The sequence below is a fragment of the Myxine glutinosa genome, chromosome 2 (genome assembly GCF_964187855.1).
Source record: "Myxine glutinosa chromosome 2, kmMyxGlut1.1, whole genome shotgun sequence".
Classification (NCBI taxonomy): domain Eukaryota; kingdom Metazoa; phylum Chordata; class Myxini; order Myxiniformes; family Myxinidae; genus Myxine; species Myxine glutinosa.
Genome location: NC_136262.1, coordinates 49,263,279 through 49,286,816, shown reverse-complemented (window position 1 = coordinate 49,286,816; position 23,538 = coordinate 49,263,279). Strand labels below are relative to the sequence as shown.

General features: G+C 44.0%; 1 protein-coding gene across 1 annotated transcript in view; it reads left to right on the top strand.

Annotated features, from left to right (window-relative positions):
* Positions 1 to 22,897, top strand: part of GAK (cyclin G associated kinase) — a 150,560-nt gene extending 127,663 nt beyond the window's left edge. The window contains exons 18-28 of the mRNA XM_068108230.2: positions 1,903 to 1,982; positions 4,440 to 4,636; positions 4,739 to 4,873; positions 5,782 to 6,147; positions 6,464 to 6,592; positions 6,679 to 6,798; positions 6,899 to 7,012; positions 9,452 to 9,682; positions 15,628 to 15,785; positions 20,833 to 21,009; positions 21,194 to 22,897. Coding sequence (XP_067964331.2) covers positions 1,903 to 1,982; positions 4,440 to 4,636; positions 4,739 to 4,873; positions 5,782 to 6,147; positions 6,464 to 6,592; positions 6,679 to 6,798; positions 6,899 to 7,012; positions 9,452 to 9,682; positions 15,628 to 15,785; positions 20,833 to 21,009; positions 21,194 to 21,295 — 1,809 coding nt within the window. The 3' untranslated portion in view covers positions 21,296 to 22,897. The remainder of the gene's footprint in view (positions 1 to 1,902; positions 1,983 to 4,439; positions 4,637 to 4,738; positions 4,874 to 5,781; positions 6,148 to 6,463; positions 6,593 to 6,678; positions 6,799 to 6,898; positions 7,013 to 9,451; positions 9,683 to 15,627; positions 15,786 to 20,832; positions 21,010 to 21,193) is intronic.
* The last annotated feature ends 641 nt before the right edge of the window (positions 22,898 to 23,538 follow it).

Genomic DNA, 23,538 nt, shown 5'->3' with positions numbered 1-23,538 from the left:
ACAATAAATAAATAAGTAATGGTTAATAGATGTGCAAGATAGAAGATTTGAGGATTGGAGGAAGATGTATCAACAATCTAAGTCTAAGGTATGCTGATGATTCCACTCTGTTGGCAGAAATTACTTGATGAATCTGCTGCAGGCAGTGAAGAAGGAAAGTGAAAAAGCTGGTCTTTATTTATTTAACCTTAAAAAGACTAAAATCTTGTCAACTGAGAAGATCGACATATTGAGAATGGGAGAAGATCAATGTGTTCAGAATGGGAGAAGATCGATGTGTTCAGAATGGGAGAAGATCAATGTGTTCAGAATGGGAGAAGATCGATGTGTTCGGAATGGGAGAAGATCAATGTGTTCAGAATGGGAGAAGATCAATGTGTTCAGAACGGGAGAAGATCGACGTGTTCGGAACGGGAGAAGATCGACGTGTTCGGAACGGGAGAAGATCGACGTGTTCGGAACGGGAGAAGATCGACGTGTTCGGAACGGGAGAAGATCGACGTGTTCGGAATGGGAGAAGATCGACGTGTTCGGAACGGGAGAAGATCGACGTGTTCGGAACGGGAGAAGATCGACGTGTTCGGAACGGGAGAAGATCGACGTGTTCGGAACGGGAGAAGATGGACGTGTTCGGAACGGGAGAAGATGGACGTGTTCGGAACGGGAGAAGGTCGACGTGTTTGGATTAGAAGATTGACGTACTCAGAATGGGAGATGATCGACGTGTTTGGAATGGGAGATGTTTGGAATGGGAGATGTTTGGAATGGGAGATGTTTGGAATGGGAGATGTTTGGAATGGGAGATGTTTGGAATGGGAGATGTTTGGAATGGGAGATGTTTGGAATGGGAGATGTTTGGAATGGGAGATGTTTGGAATGCGAGATGTTTGGAATGGGAGATGTTTGGAATGGGAGATGTTTGGAATGGGAGATGTTTGGAATGGGAGATGTTTGGAATGGGAGATGTTTGGAATGGGAGATGTTTGGAATGGGAGATGGTTGACGTGTTCGTAATTGGAGACGGTTGATGTGTTCGGAATGGGAGGGGAGACGATTGACGTGTTCGGAATGGGAGACGATTGACGTGTTCGGACTGGGAGACAATCACATTTAAATAGGTGAAAGTTTCATCTTCCTAGATTCTAAGATTGAAGTGAGTGGACAATGAGGAGGAGAAATTCATAGACGGGTTAGCGTTGGGGAGAACAGCAATGTCAGGATTGACAAAGATCAGGAAAGACAAAGATGTGATTATACAAACCAAGTGGAGACTGGTGATGCTCTGGTATTTCCAGTTACAATCAATGTATGGAATGAGTCATGGACAATTAAAAATATAGAAAGTTGGAACATTGACAGTTTTGAAATGTGGTGCTGTAGACGAATGTTAAAAGTTCCAATGACCCCAAGAAGAACAAACAAATTGGTGCTAGAATAATTTATACCACCATGTACATTGGAAGGGCTGATGCTAAAACAGAAACTATCATACTTTGGATGCATTATGAGTGCAGCAAAGGAAAGTCTGAAGAAATCAACCATACTGGGTCTGATTGAGGGAAGAAGAGGAAGAGGCAGACCTTGTATGCACTGGATGGATGGGGTAAAGACTGCAACCAATCTTTCTCTGCCAGAGCTTCCGGAAGCAGTGCAGGATAGGGGTGTTTAGAGAAATCGTGATTGTGACCATAAGTCGGACACGACTTGACGGAACTAGATAACTAGAAAATTTGAGGTGAGGCTTCCTTTTCTTTATCACCTTGTTCATGACCCTACAAAATCACCCATTGTCTGGTATTTGCCTTTTTTAATGCTGTTGCCCTTGTCTGGTTCCACATTCTGCAGAGCCCATTGCAGGGTTCTAACACCTATTTGTTTGCTGCTTCCATGCATGCCCTACAGATGATGTCTATGAAGGTTTTTCAGATCCAATTCCACACTGGATTCATCCCGCGGAATGCCACCTCGATTCGCTTCAGCAAGTACGGCAAGCATGCACCAGCACACTTGCTTTGGTAAACTTTGTTCTGGGCCAGAAAGCATGTCCTCCACTCGTGGTTCCGATCCGACTGCATTGCTGGAGAAAAAGAAAATGATTTTAAACTTTTGTGTGATTCGAAGTTAACTTGCACCTTTTGTTCTAAGTACTGTGAAAGAACGACCGTTAAGTTGGTGGAGCGATGGTGGCATCACCTGGCATCTTCTTTGTGAAGTGACGTCATAGCTGTGTACAGCTTTCTGGGTTTTCCCAAGACGATGCATTATGTCTGTGTGATAGGAAAGTGAAGACCGTTTTCCATAGTCTGGATATCTTGCAATTTGATGTGCACCTCTTTCAACCACTCAAAGAGCATCTGGGTGGAAATGGTGCAGGTTCATCGTCTCTACCACCTCATATGAAAAATTGACAACACGATGGACGAATAACTTATTTGCAATGGAGTAGCGGAGATAACAGGAAGTAAATGCAGGAAAGCAAGAATTTACTTTTGGCATGTGTGCGCCTGCAGATATTTCCACTATTAGTGGGGCAACTTAGCATAACAATTGTGCATTTTGTGAGGAAAGCACCAAATTTGGCACACTAGTAGACTATCCTATTATGAACAGATTTGGATACTGGGCCATCTCAAATTCAGCCCCTGATGGCTGTGGCAGCCATTTTCCAAAATGGCACCTTCAGCTTGTTCCGACGAATTGCATCATCAATTGGCTTGGTCCTTTCCACCAGGCATTCTCTGGTGAAAGCCTGGAACTGCTCTTGGCCAATATTCTTCACATTCCTGACAGTCTCAACTGCAGCAGGACCTGCAATTTCCTTTGTGTCAAGGACAACCAGATCCATGCTCTCTTCCTCAAAGGGGTTGCCAAGCTCTTCTATGACGCTGACAAGGGCGCGGACATCCTTGGCGAAAGAGGTCTGCACACTTGGTGTCTGGTCGTGATGACGTGTGTCCTCTCGCCTCCCCCAGTGTTGATGGCCATCTTGGAACTCTTCTATGGCCCTGGCAACTTCTGGCCCGGCAATCATCCAACGCCACAGGGCACTTGGGTTGTCAGTGAGGCCGACTGCTCCACCATCTCCTTTGATGCAGGCATTATTCTGTTCATGCGCCTGGTTGATTGGGATCGAAGAGAACACCTTCTTCGTCTTCTGTACAGTGAAGTTGCCAGCCCTGAATTCTCTGGCTACATCTGGGTGTTTCATTGGGAGTGCAACCATGTCCCTCAGGTGAACAGGGACCCACCTGGCATAGTGTGTGTGGTCTAAGGCATGGAACCATGGGACCAGTTCCGTCAGGGCATCAAGGTACATCGTGAATGAAGCCTGCCGCAGAGAACGCACGTAGACCAGTACCAACATCTCTAGTTCCATCACAGTTGCCCAGTACTGAAAGTTGGGAATGTCTTCTCCTCTCTGGTGACACCAGTCTTCGAACTCAGGCAGGTCTTCTGCATCATCAGCATATGTCATACAGAGGCGTTCATGCGCACGGTGTTGCAGTGATTTGATGAGCTCTTCTTGTGCGGGTGACGTGGGCAGCTCGCAGGAAGGAGTCGGCCGTCCCTGGCATTGCAATCTCAGCTTGAAAATCTTGCAAAAATCAAATCTCTGAATCTGAGATGGCCCAATATCCAGATCTTTTCATAATATGATAGTCTACTCGTGTGCCAAATTTGGTGCTTTCCTCACAAAATGCACAATTGTTATGCTATATTTAGCTTAGCTGCCGGACTATATAGATAGTTTGTATGCAGCACAAGATTTGAGGTAGCATCATTGGCTGAAGGCACGCTTGTGCCGCTGATGTGATGCCCTCTGTTGGTCATGGTGGGAATTTGTAATTTGTTCACGGTGCCGGTGATGGCTCGTTTACTCTTTGCAAAGGACACTGTGGGGTATTTAACACCCACCAACGAATGCTGGTGGACGGTACGCCCGTTTAACGTCCATCTGAGGCACGGCACACACATTGATGAATCACCCTGCCTGTGAGACAGTTTATAGCTGGGTCGGGATTCAAACCCACGCTATACAGCTTAGAGGCGACTGTGCGTACCTTTAGGCAGCTGTAGATGAAGTGATGTGAGTAGAAATGCCTGTGGGAGAGCATCACATGGTTATAAATGCTATATCTTTTAATCCTTACTTTTAAGATCTTTGCCCAAACATTTGAACCAGGGCTGAGAGCAGCATACTTGCATGCATTTGGCACACAGTTATTGTAATTAATGGCCAGGCATTGTAGATGGTTTGTAATTGTGGGCTATGTTGCATTGATGTTTCCAGATGATGAAAAGTCCCATTCTGCAGGATTGTAAGCTTGTTTCATGCAAACTGCCCCACTCTGTATGGATTGGAGCTGTTGGATGCAATTGCTGCTTTGGAGATTGGAGTCTCCATTTGATTATAGCTTTGGGAATTGTATTGCGTGCAGGTATGACCTAGACGCGTGTGACATCCAGGAGAAGTACCCTGATGGATTCCAGGTTGAGGTGGAGGTTGAGGTGGAATCAAAAGAGAGGGCAAGTGCAGCCACTCGACCTTGGGAAGATGGAGGAACTCCTCGGTCGACGACTCCAAAATTGCTTTTCTCCTGTCGGGATGAACAGCAGCAAACGCTTGCTTCGTTTGGTAAGACGTGGAAAGTTGGGTTGTTCTATCAGTTGTCTGACCACTCGTGCTTGTTTCCTACTACACCTGACCTTGGATGCATTTTGTCCTCTTGCACATCAGGTAAACCCGAGCTTCCTCGACAGCCAGGCTCAAGCACCCAGTACGAGGCAGAGGTCCAGGATCCACAGGCCACTGAAGAATCTTTCACAGATACTGAAACCCAAGGACCCTTCTTCTCTTCTCTAAATTGGAAAGGTCGTTGTTAAGCTCAGTTGACTGCCTGAACCAATCTCAGCATGAGATTGATGAATTCTTAATATCCACTTAAGGTTTTCTTTTTATGAGGCTGCATCAAGGTTGAAGTGAACATTTTGTTATCAAAAATCAAATAGGACAAGGAAGTTGATGAAGCATGTATATCTCGAGGTATTTCCCTGCTTCATGTGCACACTTGTCTCATCAATTGGTATTTGTAGAATTTGCATCGATTTGTAGAAATCTTTGAAACGCGTTCGCAGCCATTTTGGGAAACGTGCTTTGATGTATTTGTCAGTCGTAAACTTAATGCCAGCCAGATGTTCTTCCAGTGGTCCACAGAGATGTAAATCATCAGGTGACAAACCTGGAGTGTATGGAGCATTATTTAGAGATTTGCAATCAGTTTCCACTGGAGTAGTTATGATGACATTTATTGTGCTAGAGGGAGCATTGACACGCAGAAGGTCATGCCCTGAGGCAGCATACCTTGCCTGCGTATCGGTTGTATCGCTTCGTTGTGCAACAACTCACGTGCGCATTGACTTTTTTCCACGTTCAAGAAAATATGCATGGATTAAGTCATTAAGGCTCCAAAACTTTCTTGCTTTTGGTTGGACTTTGAGTTTTTTTTTTTTTTTTAGTTGTGGGTACCAAGAATGTCTCCATTTCATGTTGGCTCACTTTGACTGATGTGGAATAATACAACCTGGTGTCATCACATGTTACAAATGATTGATCAGCATTGATGTCACTTCCTGTATAATTTTCTCAGGCTAAAGAATATCATGGCACAAATTTTTGAAGTTATTTGGACTTTCTCCTGTTAAATGTCCACGTCAACCTTGTACCGCCCTCTACTTGCCTCACCGTCTTGTACCTTTTGTTCTCCTTGTGCCCTCTATCAGATGGCAGCGGCCCTCCACCACAGATTACCGAGCCTTGTGTAGATTCTGAGGTGGTTATGGGGGAGGCAGAGGCAGAGACAGCGCCGCCACCTGAACCCTGTCCTGAGCCCCCGAGTGAGGCAGACTTACTCGGCCTTGGCGTTGATAACGAGCCAGAAGTTCAACTACGGTTAAGTGAAGACTTGCGTGTGCAGGAAGCCAGCACATCTTTGTTGGGTGACTTCCTTGGCAATGATAGCAATGGTAGTTTTGGAAGAAGGGATGGATTGAGTGGGGTAGGGCTCGGTCGTTCCACTCCAGACCTCTTTGATAGTGGAATATCAGAGGAGCTTTCATCCAAGCCGCCATCAGCACATGGCAATCATGGTAGGTATTGCTTGAGAAGGGTTTGTTTCAAAAAGGGATATGATTATCTTATCACGAGGCTGTGTTAATCTTGGCTTTTCCTGATACACTGGGATTTGTCAGTAGTTTGCGAATTTGTTCTGATAGTGATCTGAAGCTCATGGAGGAGCTTGTACATCACATGCAGGAGTAAAGACAGTGGAAGATATCACTGAACCTGTGCATGAATCTCAAGGATATTGTGGGATTTAAACCTGGGAACATGGCAGTCATGAGCCATGGGCTCAGATGTGATTGCCAAACTGGACTTATGGATGTTTTCTTCATTTGCTGATAGGTGACCTTTTTGATCCATTTATGGGACCTCAGCTCTCTGCGTCAAATCAGGATTTGCTTGGAGCCTTTCTCACTCCACCCAGCACTTCCCATTCTCAAGGGGCTCCAGCTACAGACCCTTTCAACCTTGGTAATTTATCATCAAGACCATTCTAAACAATAATAATCATTGCTGATTGAAGCTGAATGTTCCGCTGACTTTTCCCTCACTTGCAGAGGAATTTTCATCGGGCACGACACGGTCAACAGAGTCCGATTTGCTGCAGGTGTGGGACATGGGGCCTTTTGGTACCCGGGGTGTTAAGGCATCTCAAAGTGCTCAGGCTGGCCTAGGAGGTGAGCCTTGACTTGTTAATGATGCTGCTGTAATGTATACTTCAAGTTCTGCAAAGTCACGTTTATTTAAAATTTTTATTGTTGTTTTGTGGTCGCCTAGGTCCAGCAATTAGTTCAGCTGCACCTTCTAGCACTGCCTCACCATCCAAGCCACACCAAGAGCATCAATATGACCCGTTTGCTGACTTAGCAGGACTGGGAACAAACCTTCCAGGCAAGGATTACTTTATAAAAGTTGTCATGGTAATAAATAGTGTAGCAGAAGTGTGTAATAATTGTGTGCTGCTGGTGATGATAAAAGCATCCAAGTTGGCAAGATATTGAACAAATATTTATTCAACACCGGCAAAGGTACAATGTTCCTGGGTAATGACTGTTCCCTCCTTCTATTGCTTTCCCCTTCCTCATTCCACCTCCTCCCTTGCCTCCTCCCATCCTACCCACCATCCCTCTGGACTCCCATCTCTCTTTCTTCCTCCTCCCACCCCACACCCTCCCTCAGGACTCCAACCCCTTACCCCCCCCCCTCTTAAAACATCCTTTATTATTTCAAACAAATATTGTTATTTTGTTTATTTGTTATTTTGGTTTGTTTTGTTATATGTTTGTTATTTGTTTGTTTTTGTTTGTTATTTTTCCTTTGTTATTTCCTTACCCCCTCTCTCTGAACTCCCATCACACCCTTTACTTACCCCACCCCTCCAGAACTCTCATCCCTTCCATCCTCCCACCCTTCCCCCTCCTTCCTCCCTCACCACCCCTCCGACCTCTTACCCACCCCTCTCTCCGGATGCCCACCTCTTCCCCTCCCTTCTCCTCACACCCTGCCCTTCCCCTGCCTCCACCCACCCATTCCTCCCTCCTCCCTTCCCTCCCCCTGCCTCCTCCCACTCCCTTCCTCTGGATTCCCACTCCGTCCCCTCACTCCTCCCACGTCACCCCCCTCCCCCCCCTCAAAGTCACGTTCTAGATGTTTATCCTTGTCGCCATGCAATGGATCTGGGGTATATTCAGTTACCAAGCTTCTCATGGAGCGCTTGCCAAGTGGCTTAAGCACTCAAGCAAGCACTGCATTCAAAACCATTGAGAAGGAACGGCTGGCTTGGCAAGCACTAGCTAGCAGCTTGACATCTTGACAGAATACAGCATCAATACAAAACACAGACAAAAGGACAGTTTTTCTTTTTAAAATTAAAGACTTCAAACATTAATCATGATTATTTTCCTTGGAATGAAAATGTGCGTTGTTCAGTTTTCAACGCGTTTTTCAATGTACATAAATTCAGAGGTGATGTTGAGTATACAAAAGTGTACGTAGACATTTCAAAGACTGCGTGTGCATTTCATATTTCTTTAAAAGGGACACAATTATGAAATTTTTTGAAGAGATATGTTTTAGAGGATGATACCCCTGGCCCATTAACACGAAAATAAATTAACATGATGTGCCAAGCTTTTAAATGTTCTGATCGTCAAGAAATTTACCCATAGAACTTAGTCGTTTTTCTAAGTCTGACCATCCCTGACCCACGAAAAGATTGACAACGATCATGTGATTTGTGATTGAAAAACCTAGGAACAATGGAACAACCAAATTCAACAACAAAACGTATGTTCTTTCAAAATATCATGTTCTTTGCAAAGACCACTTGAGCCGTTGGCATTTGTATTTGATCAACAGCATCACTACCTGGGAAACGAGCGTCGAAAATTGCTGAAACACGATGCCGTACCGATACTTACCGGGCGAGAGTTGCATGTTGATTTGAAGCCAGGCCCATGTGACCCAAGTTCAGAGCTCGCCCTCAGGTAGTTATCTATATTGCTCTAATACTAGCAGAGCCTACCTGTCGTTTCGCTGATGGACCAATTTGTCATTTGCCAAAAACTGCTATATTGCACTGCATTTGTATTGAGTCTCGAGATTACAATAACTCAACCAGCATATGGGAATATATCATCAATTTATTGAAGTGCCCTCAGGTCTATTATTGGTCAGTGGCTCATTGTCGCTTTGTTTGCCATAATGCCCCGAGGGCAGCTTGCATTCTCGTAAGATAGTCGATCGATCTCCCAGGAACGAACCAGAGATCCTGCATCACAGTCTTCCATAATGTTATTGCTTTGCACAAACTGGCCCGCACCACGGTGACAGCCAACAGATCCTGCAGGAGTGACCTTCGGACGCACCGCTATGGCTTAGGCTTCAAATTCCACTGCTTCACAGCCTCAACTGACTGTCATATAGTTTAGGTCTACCCACCTAATTTTTTTTACTACTTCACCAGTCACCACTGTGGTCTAACTATTCGACCTGTTGCTACATGCAGGTTGTAACACATCTCATTTCGATTCTCATATTACCCATCGCTTTGCTGACGGGTGTAATAAAAAGACTGAGAGATTGACATTTCCCAATCCCCTACCCCCACCCCCACCCCTCTCCACCCATCCGACCACTCATAATTAGCAACCCCCTCTCATTAATCTCATGTCATTACATTGCATTTAGTCAATAAAACGTGGTTGTTGATATTTTGTTGATAGTCAAGCCTTCTCTGTAAAGAATTGCATTGCATTTGGTAATTGCAACCCATTTCTCAAATTCCCTCTGCTATCCATATCTTTTTTTTTCTTTTTTTTTTCTTCTCAGCTGGAAACTTGTTTGGGTCGAGCCAAAACCAACCACAGACAATGGCAGGGCAGCCTCGTGGCGGATATCCAATGACGGCAGGTCATGCGCGGCCTAACCAGTCTGTTTCCGGACAGGGACGGCCTCCACCACCACCACCACCACCACCACCACTGGGCCTGAGCAGGCCAAACTACAATGTAATCTTTGGTGGAGTTGCGGGGAAGGAAGAAAAGAATCGCCGTGCACAAGGTTGAGATATTTTTCTTGATTTGATTTCCCTTTAACTCTAAAAGATTTCATACGTTTACCATCACATATCTGAGGATTTCATCCACTTTACATCTTAAGGTTTTTCTTTGTCAATGTCAGCCAAAAATAATTCATACTTTCATCTCTTCCTCGCACTATTATTAATGCTTCTATTTGCTTCTCGCAATGTACATCTGCCTGGATTTCCTGAACATTTACATTTTACTTTACCTTACCTTCATCTTACACAACTATTGGATGAGGAGAAACTTTATTTTGCTTTTCGATATATATTCTGTATGCCCGTGGGTGCAAAAATGAGAAAGTTAGAAAAGGAAGGATTGTTGGAGAGAGGAAGGTTAGGGAGTGTGGGAAGGGTAATTGATCTTTTGAATTAGGGGAGAATTCATGGCGATAGAAGGGAGGAGTCATTGTTGGGGCATAAAATTCTGCATATGTAATAAATAGATGGCACCTTTAATATTTTTGCAGAACAGTTGCTTGTTCAATTGCAGTCAGCTAAAACGTTACGTAACAGTTCAGGATCTACTGCTTTCCATTTTTTGGGGGTTTTCCCACCCCAATGCTTTTGGCATATTTTAACCTTTGCCCTGAGCACCTGTCTATTAGTGCTAAAAAATTTTCATCGTTTTTTTCATTTTTCATCAAGTAATTATTTTGCCGAATTCACATTGTATTTGTGTATTGTGTTCGTGTTGCATTCATCAGAGACGGGCAATCTTAAGCCCATGAAGGAAACATTTTTTGAAGGAATTGCTCTCTAAAAATGATTCTATCGTTTACTCTAAAATTATATATGCAAAATGCAAATCCCACGAATGTCAACGAAAATCCGCGAAGGTCGATGGAAATCCCGTGAATGTATGCTGCGGCATTGTTGCAATAGGGAAAAGTGGGATACGTTGTCGGTTCACGGCAGTTCCCAATTCATAAAGAATTTTTTTTTAAAGTTTAAAATGATTTTGACCGCAAATGCACATGATTACAGTTTCATAAAAAATGCTTACAAATTGAAAAAAAAAAAACGACAACACCATCATGTACCGTTTTAAAATTTTATTTTACAAACACTCGCAACTTTCAAATGATGATGATGATGATGATGAATTAAAATCCCATTAATTCCTCAAACTCTGGGGATGACCCAAATGATAGTCCTGCAACGTTGTGCACTGAGTGAGAGGCAGGTCAGGCAGGAGAGGCAGCAGTTGAGGGTGTTGGTGAGGATGCTGGTGAGGACACTGAGAGGGTGGTAGGAGAGGAGGGTGCTGATGGTCTTGAGGTGGAGAGCTGCCTGGCAGATTGCCGCAGGTTTCGATGCAGCTCTTTGTAGGGGAGAAGCAAATCATCCAAGCCCCTCTTGAACTTTTGAGGTACCTCTCCATGACTGGGTCAGCATCTTCCAACTTGTCCACAAATGCCCGCATGTCCTGCAGCAACTCGCCGAGGAACTGGACTGAGGTTAGATCTCGGCACCTCTTCCTCATCACTGCCCGCCTCCTCCTCCACGGAAACCGTTATAATGGCCTCCAACTCCTCGGTGAGGTTGTCACCATGTGACGCAATGAGATCCTCCAACTCCTCAGGTCGCATGTCATCATGCTCGTTGAACACCTCTCGTCAGCGTTGAACACCTGCTCTGGGAGGTACCCCATCTTTTCGATCGGCCTTGCGAGTTGAGCAGGGAATGCTTTTGCCACCTCATGGTCCGTGGAGGCACGCTCCCGTGAGAGCTTCACATTTCCATGCAGTACCGCTCCTTGACATGATGGAACCATCCCCTGCTTGCCGTGAATGAAGTCGCACTGCTTGTACCATCATCGCTCGGCGCATCACTCGTGCTGGCATCACCCGCGCTTTCGAGAGATGATCGTAAATTTGTTTGACCTTTTCGTGAATGAGAGGTCCACTCAAAGGCATATTCTTCTGCGTGTTGTCCTCTTGATATGCTGAAAGCCTTCTCCATCCTTTCTATGTGGACATCCCTGGCATGAGTGACCACCTTCCTACTCGATACAGCGCTCGCTGAAATACTCTCGTGAATCGCCTTCTCGTTCTTCCGTATTTAGCGAACGGTGGATTCGTTGATGCCATAATGCCTGTAACGGGACGAGAAGAATGATCGAGATCCAAGACGGTCTGTTTATGTAGGAATGCGAGCATTGTGGGTAGTTGAGAGAGGGATGTATACCCTGGACATTTTTTGTGGGGGATGTTATCAGATGATGCCGTATTGAGCCTATCTGCTAATTTCAATAATAGATTTGATGAAGCATTTGCATTCTATAATTTGCGGGGATGACATGTTTATGCAGCTGATGGAACATCCCCCGAAGCTTTTTCATTGTGTAAGATCTCTGATGATGCTTTACCATAAATTGCAAACTGTAATATATTTACCCTGCGCTAGCGAAGCAAAAAGCGCTAGCGAAGCAAAAAGCGGGGTTAAGCATTCAGCTACGTACGGACGTGTGTGTGCCGTGTCTGCATTTTAAAAATTCATTTTCTCGGCAACCGTTGGTCCGATTGACATGAAATTTTCACCATAGGAGCGCCTCCTCCTATAGAATATTTTAATGATTATGACGTCATAGGTCACGTGGTACAGGCGCCATCTTGGAAAAACTTCGCACCTCTATCTCTGAAACCACTCCATGGAAAAAATTGACACCAGGCTCATTGTCGAGTACTCCCCATAGGGAATAAGACATGCTAATGATGATGTCATCGGTGCCTTCGTTATGACGTCATAATTCGACAAGTGCAACACTTATCCGATCATTTAAAAAAAAATTTCAGCAACTGTTGGTCTGATGGAGACGAAATTTTATAGGAGCGCCTCCTCCTTTCGAATATTTTAATGATAATCATAACGTCATAAGTGTCCAAGATGGTACAGGCGCCATCTTGGAAAAAAACGAAAAATGTTGCACCTCTATATCTCCAAAACCGCTGCATGGAAAAAATTTAAACATGGCTCATTGTAAAGAACTCGATATGGGGAATAGGTGTTGTTAACGATGACGTCATTGGTCTCAAAATTATGACGTCATAATTCGACAGGGACAACACTTAGTCTGATAAGTTTGAAATGTATTGAGGGTGATCTATGCAACAATTATATTAGAGAATATAAATTTATGATGTCATCGCTCACGTGGTCTGTCAGCCATATTAGATCAAAGGAAAAAAAATGTTCAAAAACAGAAGAGTTGGCTTACACAAAGTTGATTGCGCAGGGTAAGTATTCTAAGAATACCATCTAGTTAATGAAGCGTTTGCATTCTATAATTTGCAGGGTTGACTTGTTTACACATTTGGTGGGATATCCCACAAAGCTCGCTTATAGTGTGGCTAAAATTTGCGGCCGTGAAAGCCATGAAAACGCAAAGCACACAGCAGTGAATGTTTAAGTAGGTCATGCTCGTGGCTCATGGATGTTTTTTTTTTGCGTATGTCCAGCTGCTTTATGCATGGCTGGTGAAAATGGGGTTTATATATGCCGTATGTGAAGCTAACGGTTTGTGAAATAATTTTTTTTGCACCCCTGAAAAACCTCAAATTCATGGAACACGGTCATGAATAGAAAAAAAAAACTGCGAATTTGCTGGACACTTTTCCGTGAACAGAGAAACAAGTCGCATTTTATCACCCGGTCGCATTTTATCACCCGCAAATAGCGGAACCGCAAATAGTGGAACCGTGAATAGTGGGGTCCGACTGTATATGAAATATTCAAGATTGAGGCTCATGGAAGACTGGGGTAATGGAGGGTAAAAGGGCAACAAATTGACTGTGAAGCAAGTATAAGAGGGTTTGGTTGGGTAGAATTGATGGTGGTAGAACAGATTGCGGGTTGGGATTGGGGTTCACATGACGAGACAGTGCACCAATTGCTTTTGAATCCCTAGGTTGACTTCTTCAATGCTACTATATTGATACTAATACTAATATTACTAATAATAATTAATTAATAGTATTACAATACTAATACTAATAGAAGAGATGTCAAATTATCTCGTTTTGGTTTCCAGAAAGTGTGCTGCCTGTGATCTTTACACTCTTAGGAATCGTTTGCCAGTTTGTATAAAGTATGAGCATGCATCTTCTTTACCCTTTATAGCAACATAATATTGTTACGTTTATGAAGGGTAGGCAATGGATTACCTTAGAGCCAGGTAGAATTGTAGAGGTACCATGCGCAGAATGTCGTGTAGCCATCTTGATGTACATAAGTCAGGCCAGATGCCGCGTAAGAGTGCATCTTTGTCCCCATGACGAGGGGTGGGGTTATGCTAATTGGTTTGGGATTAATGGTAAATCACTGTATGTAAATGGCCTCTGTGATCTTTTCCTCTGTTCCTTATGCAGCACACACACATAGCCAAGCCAAGCAATCGTGCATTAAAACATTTAATATAATAACAACCTGAACAGGACATTGAACAATAACACTGGCGCCACCACCTGCCTCATCGCAACACCAAGCAGGCCGGTCCGTTAGGCCATGCCCCGAGGGGTGGTAATTGGTTCGAGCAAGGACTGCTGAGATGGGACTCTTGTATTGGAGGACATGCAGATGTCATCTGATGACGTAGTAGCCCAGGGAACAAAAGACTTGGGTCCCGACATATTCCTTCTTCTTGGTCCTGGATTTGATCGCGTGCAGTCGGCATTTTCGTTCGCCCTCTTGCTTCTGGATCTCATTGCGAGCGGCCGTATTGTCTTTTCCCTGGTTCGTTGGTGCTGACTCCGTGACGGCTGGTTGCCGTGCCGTGTGAGCTTGGAGAGACCGCGTGCTTTGTGGAGCGAGGGACTCGGGGACCCGTGCTGTGGCTGGTGGGTGAACGAACTGTGCACCAAGGCCGTTTTCCCGCGCACAGACTCTGGGACAGCCGGTGGGGTTTGAGGGCCGCTCAGAGCTGAGTACAAGCAAATCCACACGCATTATTTTCCATTTATTTTTCCCCTTGTGTTGTATACGAGTCCGTTTGGAGGGTCCCTTAATTTAGGAATTAGTGTTGCCTTTTCATTGTCCTGCAGTTATTTATATTAAACCTTTTTATTGTTGCAATTGAATTCCGTGTCAGCTTTAGTTGATTACAGGTTCGAAGATGTCCAGTGGGGTCCGTAAGGTAAGAGCCACGCTGCCCTCCTCCCCACTCCTCGCACATATAAAGAAGGTCCGCCATTGTTGACTGAGCGCCTCAGAGTTTAAGCTTGATCGGCTATCCGTCCCCATGGGTGTTCACCCCGGGAACGCGACAATATATTCCCCTTGTTCCTGGTTAATTGCTACTTGGAGTAAATGGTCTAATTCCTGCAATGCTTTCGCAATGCATCGAAGTATTTATATTTCACAATACAATGCAATGTATTGCTTTCTCAAAGAAAAACCTTGTTTAGATTTTGGACCAGATCATTGATTTTTACCAAGGCCAGGATCTACTTGATCAGCTATGAAATCCCAATCTCCTGGTTTTCTCTCATTTGCTAAGGAAGATGGAGTAAACGGTGAAACTTCATTTTAAAATAAAAAAATAAAAAATAGTCACAAGAGAGACTGTCATAATATTCTAGTGAATGAAGTAAAACTAACAGCCCCACATTTGCTGTATAAATAATATAAACATGAATAAGTTCAAAAACATTGTGGAATCACCTCTGCTAGTCTCAAGGAGGCCATTCGTTAAGAAAACGTGTTTCCATACAGGCACCCAAGCTCGTGACAAAATGGTCTCATCTGTGATAGATTTGTGGCAGTGTGCTTTAAAAAATGTATACCTGTTGACAGGTGTGCACCTGGACATTTTTGGGTGGGTGCGGTGAGAAAAGGTGGTTGGAAGGCGAGCATGTTTTGAAGATAGTTGTTAAAATGTCAACACAACGCCACAATGGCTGACATTTTATTTGGGCTCTTTCAGCGGGCACTCGACCCAAGGTCCAGCCCAGTGATTTTGAGGACTTGCTGTCAGATCAAGGGTTCTCGGGTACGGCAACTCGGGACCGCAATGAGCCGAAGACCATCGGAGCAATGCGCCGTGAGGATATGGCTAAGGACATGGATCCAGAGAAGCTAAAGGTTTGGTTATTGCAAATTAGATTAGAATCGATGCTGAATGTTTATTTTCTACCCATCACCAGGGGTAGTTGGTTATTGCAATTGGGAGAAGACCTGCCCTGCAATCAGAATATTATATTGCATCATAAATTATCTTTGTGAGTCTCGTGAAATGGTGGCCTATTGGTGAGGACATTGGACGTTATTATGGGTTTGAATCTCGTGACTTTGAAATGGAACTAAAGCAGAAATGCACAAAAACTTGTTTTAACGTATACGAGTGTGACTCGGCACGCTCCGCGCGCCTCACCACACGTCGTTTCAGAGGGATAGGCATCTTTGACCATTTCGGTGTCTTTTGGGTCTTCAGGGTCTATTGGGTCTTCATGGTGTTTTGGGTCTTCAGGGCCATTTGGGTCTTCAGGGTCTTTTGGATCATCTGGGCCTTTAAGGGTATTTTGGGTCTTTAGGGTCTTCGAGGTGTTTTGGGTCTTCGAGGTGTTTTGGGTCTTCGAGGTGTTTTGGGTCTTCGGGGTGTTTTGGGTCTTCGGGGTGTTTTGGGTCTTCGGGGTGTTTTGGGTCTTCGGGGTGTTTTGGGTCTTCGGGGTGTTTTGGGTCTTCGGGGTGTTTTGGGTCTTCGGGGTGTTTTGGGTCTTCGGGGTGTTTTGGGTCTTCGGGGTGTTTTGGGTCTTCGGGGTGTTTTGGGTCTTCGGGGTGTTTTGGGTCTTCGGGGTGTTTTGGGTCTTCGGGGTGTTTTGGGTCTTCAGGGGCTTTTGGGTCTTAAGGGTCTTTCAGTTCCTCTGAATCTTTAAGGATCTTTTGGGTCTTCGGGGCCTTTTGGGTCTTCAGGGTCTGTTGGATCCTCAGGGCCTTTAAGGGTATTTTAGGGTATTTTGGGTCTTCAGGGGCTTTTGGGTCTTCATGGTATTTTGGGTTTTCAGGGGACTTGGTGGTCTTAAGGGTCTTGGGGGACTTCAAGGGTCATCAAAGGTCTGAGGGGTCTCAGCAGTCTAAACGTAATTAAGAGTACACGGACTGTGTTTTGGGTGTTAATTATATTTGAAGAAGAAGACGTTTTGGTCGCATATAGACATAACCATATACGTTTGCTCTATTATAATAAGAAGGGTATTTTGGGTCTTCAGGGGCCTTGGTGGTCTTAAGGGTCTTGGGGGGGGTGGGGGGGGGGGGACTTGGTGTCATCAAAGGTCTGAGGGGTCTCAGCAGTCTAAACGTAATTAAGAGTACACGGACTGTTATTTTATTTTACTTGAAGAAGAAGACGTTTTGGTCGCATATAGACATAACCATATACGTTTGCTCTATTATAATAAGATGTATAAATATGTATATTAATGTACATGTATAAATGTGTATATTAATGTATATGTATAAATGTGTATATTAATGTATATGTATAAATGTGTATGTTAATGTATATATATAAATGTGTATATTAATGTATATGTATAAATATGTATATTAATGTATATGTATAAATGTGTATATTAATGTATATGTATAAATGTGTATATTAATGTATATGTATAAATGTGTATATTAATGTATATGTATAAATGTGTATGTTAATGTATATGTATAAATGTGTATGTTAATATATATGTATAAATGGCAGGATATTTGGACCACCTCCCATTTCCTCTTTTCCTTTCCCAGGTGCTCCGTCCATCTTTACTTCCACCTTCTCTGTGCTCTGATCTCCCATTCTACTTTACCCTCCTTCTCAATCCTCAACAATGCATATTCTCCTCTAGTTACTTGCGAAAATCGAAGATTTTAAAAGTATATTGGTTGGTCTTTGCATTGCAGTAAGGGAGGCATTAAAAGAGAGGCTGAGTAGGGTCGAGGATGATGTGGTTGAGCTTGAAAGTGGTTGGATGTCAATGAAAGCTAGTCTGTTGGGAGCCGTTGGTGAGGTATGTGGATGGACAAAAGGACCACCGAGGCACTCGGAAACATGGTGGTGGGATGATGAAGTTGGAAAGAGGATTGGCGAGAAGAGGAAGAAGTTCAAGGAGTGGCAGAAGGCGAAGGGTACGGGAGCAGAAACAGCAGAGCATGAAAGTTATAAGGCAGCCAGGAAGGCTGCAAAGAAAGAGGTAGCAAAGGCGCAGGAGGCATGTAGGAAAATGTTTGGAGAACGCTTGGATTCGGAAGAGGGTCAGAAAGCAGTATTCAGGATTGCAAAGCAGATAGCGAAAGAGAGGTGTGATGTGATGGGGGTGAGTTGCTTGAAGGATGAAGTGGGACAAATCGTTGTCGACCCAGATGGAATTAAAGGAAGATGGAAAAGATATATGGAAATGCTGTTGAATACAGAGAATGAATGGGATGGCAACATAGAGAGTAACCCAGTTTTAGGACCGGCAGGGAAGATAACTGAGAAGGAAGTTGAGGAAGCGATAAAAGTGGGAGGGCCGACGGGAGTTGTGGGAGATATGTTGAAGGCAGCAGGAAGTTGGGGTGTGAAGAGAATGACAGAGATCTGTAATCTGGTGGTGAAAGAAGGCCGCATTCCAGTGGATTGGGAACTGAGTACCCTCGTCCCTTTATACAAGGGGAAAGGTGACCCTCTGGAGTGTGGCTCGTACCGAGCGATAAAGTTATTGGAGCATGGAATGAAGGTATTGGAAAGGGTGTTGGAGAGGAGGATAAGGAAGAAAGTGAAGATCGACGAAATGCAGTTTGGATTCATGCCAGGAAGAGGAACGACAGACGTGCTTTTCATTGTGAGGCAGTTGCAGGAGAAGTACATGGAGAAGAGGAAGAAGTTGTTTCTTGGGTTTGTTGATCTGGAGAAAGCATTCGATCGGGTTCCACGCAAAGTATTGACATGGGCATTGAGGAAGTTAGGAGTGGAGGAATGGTTGATCAGAGTAGTGATGGCAATGTACAAAAGAGCGCGCACAGCTGTAAGGACGAAGGACGGGAACAGTGGTGAGTTTGAGGTGAAGGTGGGAGTGCATCAGGGGTCGGTACTAAGTGCACTACTATTTGTAGCTGTGATGGAGGTGCTGGCTCAGAACGTAAAGGAGGGTTTACCGTGGGAGTTGTTGTATGCAGATGATCTGGTGTTGATTGCGGAAAGTATGGATGGACTGAAGGAAAAGATGAACACGTGGAAGGAATGTTTGGAGACAAAAGGTCTGAAGGTGAATATCGGAAAGACGAAGGTGATGGCAAGTGGTAAAGCATGTGGTGAGGTGGAAAGAACTGGGAAGTGGCCCTGTGCTGTGTGTAGGAAGGGTGTCGGAGTGAACTCCATTCAGTGTACAATGTGCGCTGAGTGGGTTCATCAAAAATGTAGTGGTCTGAGAGGGTCATTAACCAGTGTGGCAGCTACATTAAAATGTAAGGTGTGCACAGAGGGAGCTGCAGATGGAGGAAATGTTAAGTTGGATCTTGGAGACGGCGTGAAGCTGGAAGGTGTGAAAACATTTTGCTACCTCGGAGACATGCTGAATGGAGAAGGTGGATCAGACTCGGCAACGGTTGCTCGAGTGAGATGTGCATGGAAGAAGTTTCGGGAATTGAGTGGCGTGCTGATGATGAGGGGAGTGTCGTTGAAGCTGAAGGGAAAGGTGTCTGCTGCATGTGTGAGAAGTGTTATGATTTATGGGAGCGAGATATGGGTAATGAACATAGAGCAGCAACGAAGGTTGGAAAGGGTGGAAATGCGAATGGTTCGACGGATGTGCGGAGTATCGTTGAGAGAGAGGAAGACAAATGATGAATTGCGAAAGATGATGGGAATAGAGCCTGTGATTGATGCTGTGAAGAGGAACAGGTTGAGATGGTTTGGTCATGTGTTGAGGAAGGATGAAAGTGACTGGTTGAGAAGAGTGATGGAAATGAATGTAGAAGGAAGTAGAAGACTGGGAAGACTCAGAAAGACTTGGCTAAAGATGGTGGAAGAAGAAATGCGGGCAAGGGGGTTAACAAGGAGAGATGCAGAAAATAGGGCAAAATGGAGAAGATTGTCATGGGGACCGCAAGGCTAACCCCCGCTCTAGCAGGGAAAATGGCCTTTAAAATGCATGTTGTGTGTGTTGTTGTATTGGTTGGTCTTTGCGTTATTCTGTCTGTATGCCAGTCGCCTACAGGTCACAATTTTCAACCGATCTTCAGGAAACTTCACCAAATGGTGGAGTTGGTCATAAGCAAGAAGCCTATTGTTTTGGGGGTCAAAAGGTCAACATAGGCCAAAGGTCACCAACTTTGTCAAATTTCTAAAATCCTCAATTTTCATCCAATTGACTTGAAATTTTAAGGGGATTTGCATAGATGGTCACTGAATTCAACCACCAACTATTTTTGAGGTCAACATCGGCCAAATTTCTAACATCCTCAATTTTCATCTGACTGACTTGAAATTTTAAGAGGATTGGCACATCTGGTCACTGAATTCAACCCCCGAACTATTGTTTAGGTCAACATAGGCCAAAAGGTCAACATCGACCAAATTTCTAACATCCTCAATTTTCATCTGACTGACTTGAAGTTTTAAGAGGATTTGCATATCTGGACACTGAATTCAACCACCAAGTATTTTTGAGGTCAACATAGGCCAACAACTTATTTTAGGTATTTTGCAAGTATCGTGCTATGCACGACATATTTCTTGCTCGTTTCCTCTTTTCTTGTCTCTATCTTAATTCTTGCCATCACCCTGCCATCCTCTTCACTCCGTGTCGTATTATGTATATCGCCTTCAAACTAGTTGGAAGTATAAGAGTACCATGCAGTATATTTGTAATAAGGGAATTAGTTGAGGTTACGTTAATTGCGTGAGAATAAAACGTAAGCCTAAGGGGCCAAAAGTCCTCCTCTTGTATACGAGTTTCCTTGTACATCCTTTTATTGTACTCCAAGTCTGAAAACAAGGAAGCAATTTGGTACAAATGGAAATTTGTGACACTAAGCCACATCGGGTGAGGAAAAACGGTAGTTGGCTTTGCAAGCCAAAGAGCGGGCATGAAGGGTAGTCGTAATATGACTCGTCAAAGTTATTCTTGTATTCTCCCATTCGCACGTTCCCTTTGTACAGATATTGGAATGGGTTGAGGGGAAGGAGAGGAATATTCGTGCTCTACTTTCCACGATGCACACTGTACTGTGGGAGGGAGAAACTCGCTGGCGCCCGGTTGGAATGGCTGACCTTGTGACGCCCCATCAGGTTAAGCGGGCTTATCGCCGTGCTGTCCTGGTGGTACACCCAGACAAGGTGAGCATCTAATGGTCTTTCTTTTCGTTGCAGAAATGACTTGTTGCTCTAGGTCTAGGCTCTTGTTCAGATTAATAAATCAGACACATTTCATAAAATAGTCAAAAAAGGGCTTGTTGTTGTTGTTGTTTGCCTTTGTAATCCTTTACCCTGATCCTTAACCACCTTTTGACAATTGCGACAGGCAACCGGATTGCCGTATGAACAGTATGCCAAGATGATCTTCATGGAGATGAACGAAGCGTGGGCCGAGTTTGAGAACCAAGGCCAGAAGGCATTATACTGATGGCGTGTCCTTCACAGCGCAGATTTACCCTATTTAATTGACATTTGCACCTTTTATCTCCCTGCCCTTCAGCTACTTGATGACCCTTGTCCCCAATGCGCCACATACCGCTGCTACTGCCCGCAATGGCTATCCCATCCCTTCAAACTCGACTATGTTTGAGGAGGGAAAGTTGCGACAGTGATTGCTGAGAAATCATTCAGTGGAAATGTGGCTTTAACTGAAGGAAAGCGTGGAATGAGTTTGTGGCAATGGTCATCAAGGGTGGTAGGTCTGGAAGAAGGGTTTCTTTTTTCTTTTAAAAAAAAATACAATATAAGATTTTTGGAGCGAGAGAGAGAGCAACCTGTTGATGGGGCGTGGGTTTTGGAGCAAGGGAGCAATCTAACCAATGTGCAATGCAAAATGACAAATTTAATCAAAAAAGGTAAACGTTACTTGCCATTTATTATTTGTCATGCTTCTTTTTATTTAAACTTTTTTTTCTTTTTGAGAAGCTCGGGTTGAGGAAAGGGTGGTGGGAGGGGTGAGGGGGAAGCTTATTGGGGTTGGTCGAAGGAAATACTCAGGCGTAAAGGGAAATGGCATCAACACACTCCTGTAAGCAGAAGTATTGATTTTTGTGGAGGTGGTGGGTTTGTTTCAATTTTTCATTTTAAGGAATGTGGGGGTGGTTGTTATAGTGGCACTGCAAAGTCCTCCTTTTGTCTGTGGTTATATTTGTGGTAAGTGTGTGGTTGATGATTGTTTGGTGAAGTTGCACTCTGCTTGGACCTGAATCATACACATCCTGCGTTGAGCTTGTCCAAATCTTGGAATACAATGCAGAATTTATTTTTTCCTACACTACTTCTTCCTCATGATCCTTTACCCTTTGCACAGTATGAGAATGTGAATGCGTTCTTTTAATATCCATCCTTCTGCATACATACCAACTGTAGTGAGAAACAAGTTCATTGAGAGCAGCAAACTCAAGTGTTTTGTTATACTTGTGGACTTTTGGTGCCCCTGAGGCAGGTGCGGGTTTTATAAGCTTCTGCCAATTGGTCACATAGGATCTGACCAATTCTTCCCTGGGACAGCTTTGGTTCTCTTCCAGTATCTGTTAAAATGAGGTGAGTGTAACGCACTTATCGGGGCCAAATGTACGCATTCTGTGTCGTGTCTGTAAGTCTCGTAGATAATAGACATCCTTGTACAATGAGCCAAGCTCCTCTAACTTATTACGGCAAACCTACAAGCTACACAGTTTCGCTTGCTGTTTGATTATTGTCTTGCAATGTAGTGACTTCGGGAGGTGTATGTGCGATGCCGTTTTGTTTTGCGAAAATCGGAGTATAACACGTCATTGGATAAAGCAAGTTTGCAGAGCTTGAAAAGGACAAATTTTTTGGGTCTTGTTATTAAAGACCGAGTTCTTTGCTTTGTGGCTTGTTTGGAATGAACGAGCAGGCACCTTGGGTTTTTGTTTTGTAAAATCCTTTTTTTTTTTTTTTTTTTCCAATCTCTTGTCCTCGTGTCCCTTCTCTGTATATAAGCTGGGGCTGAATCAGAAATTGATCTATCTAAGAAAAGAGCTATTAAAAGTGAAGACTTGCTGAATGGTGCTTGTTTGCCTCTTTTTCTTGTTTTTGATTCCTCTTTTTATGCTTACGTTTTAGCCCATCCATCCTGCAGCGGTAAATGGGGCTTTGCAATCGCTTCTATCTGACCACGACATAACGTTTTTACCATTTGTGCTTTTGCCATCAAGTTTTCAACAAAACGTTATTTTGAGAATATGGAGAACTCTGATTAATAAATTTTACTTTTTTTTTTTAAGCTGCTGTTTTCATCAAGTTTAGTTGGAGTACAAAGCGGACATGGACGGGCTTTGCATTTGGAGATGCTTTCCAGTTTGCCTTACATTGCTTTATTCAGCGATGGGTAGACAGGTTCCTAAATTGGGGAAAAATGAAATTGAAAAAAGGAAGAGATGAGGGAAGTTGTAAAGATCAACAGAGCATGTTTTGGGAGAAAAGGGTGGTGGTGGTGGGAGGGTCACAATGTTTCCAGGAAAGAGGAAAAGTTTGGGTTTTTAAATAAAAACTAAACAAACGAGCAAGCACGGGTGCAAGTTCTGAAGCACACTTCTTCAAGAGCCGAGGAGGAATGCTGTCTTGTCCATATGCCTTGCTTGTGCCAGAGAAAGGAGTACTTTTTTACTGCATGAAAAGAGATTTTAGGGATGGGCATAGGATTGC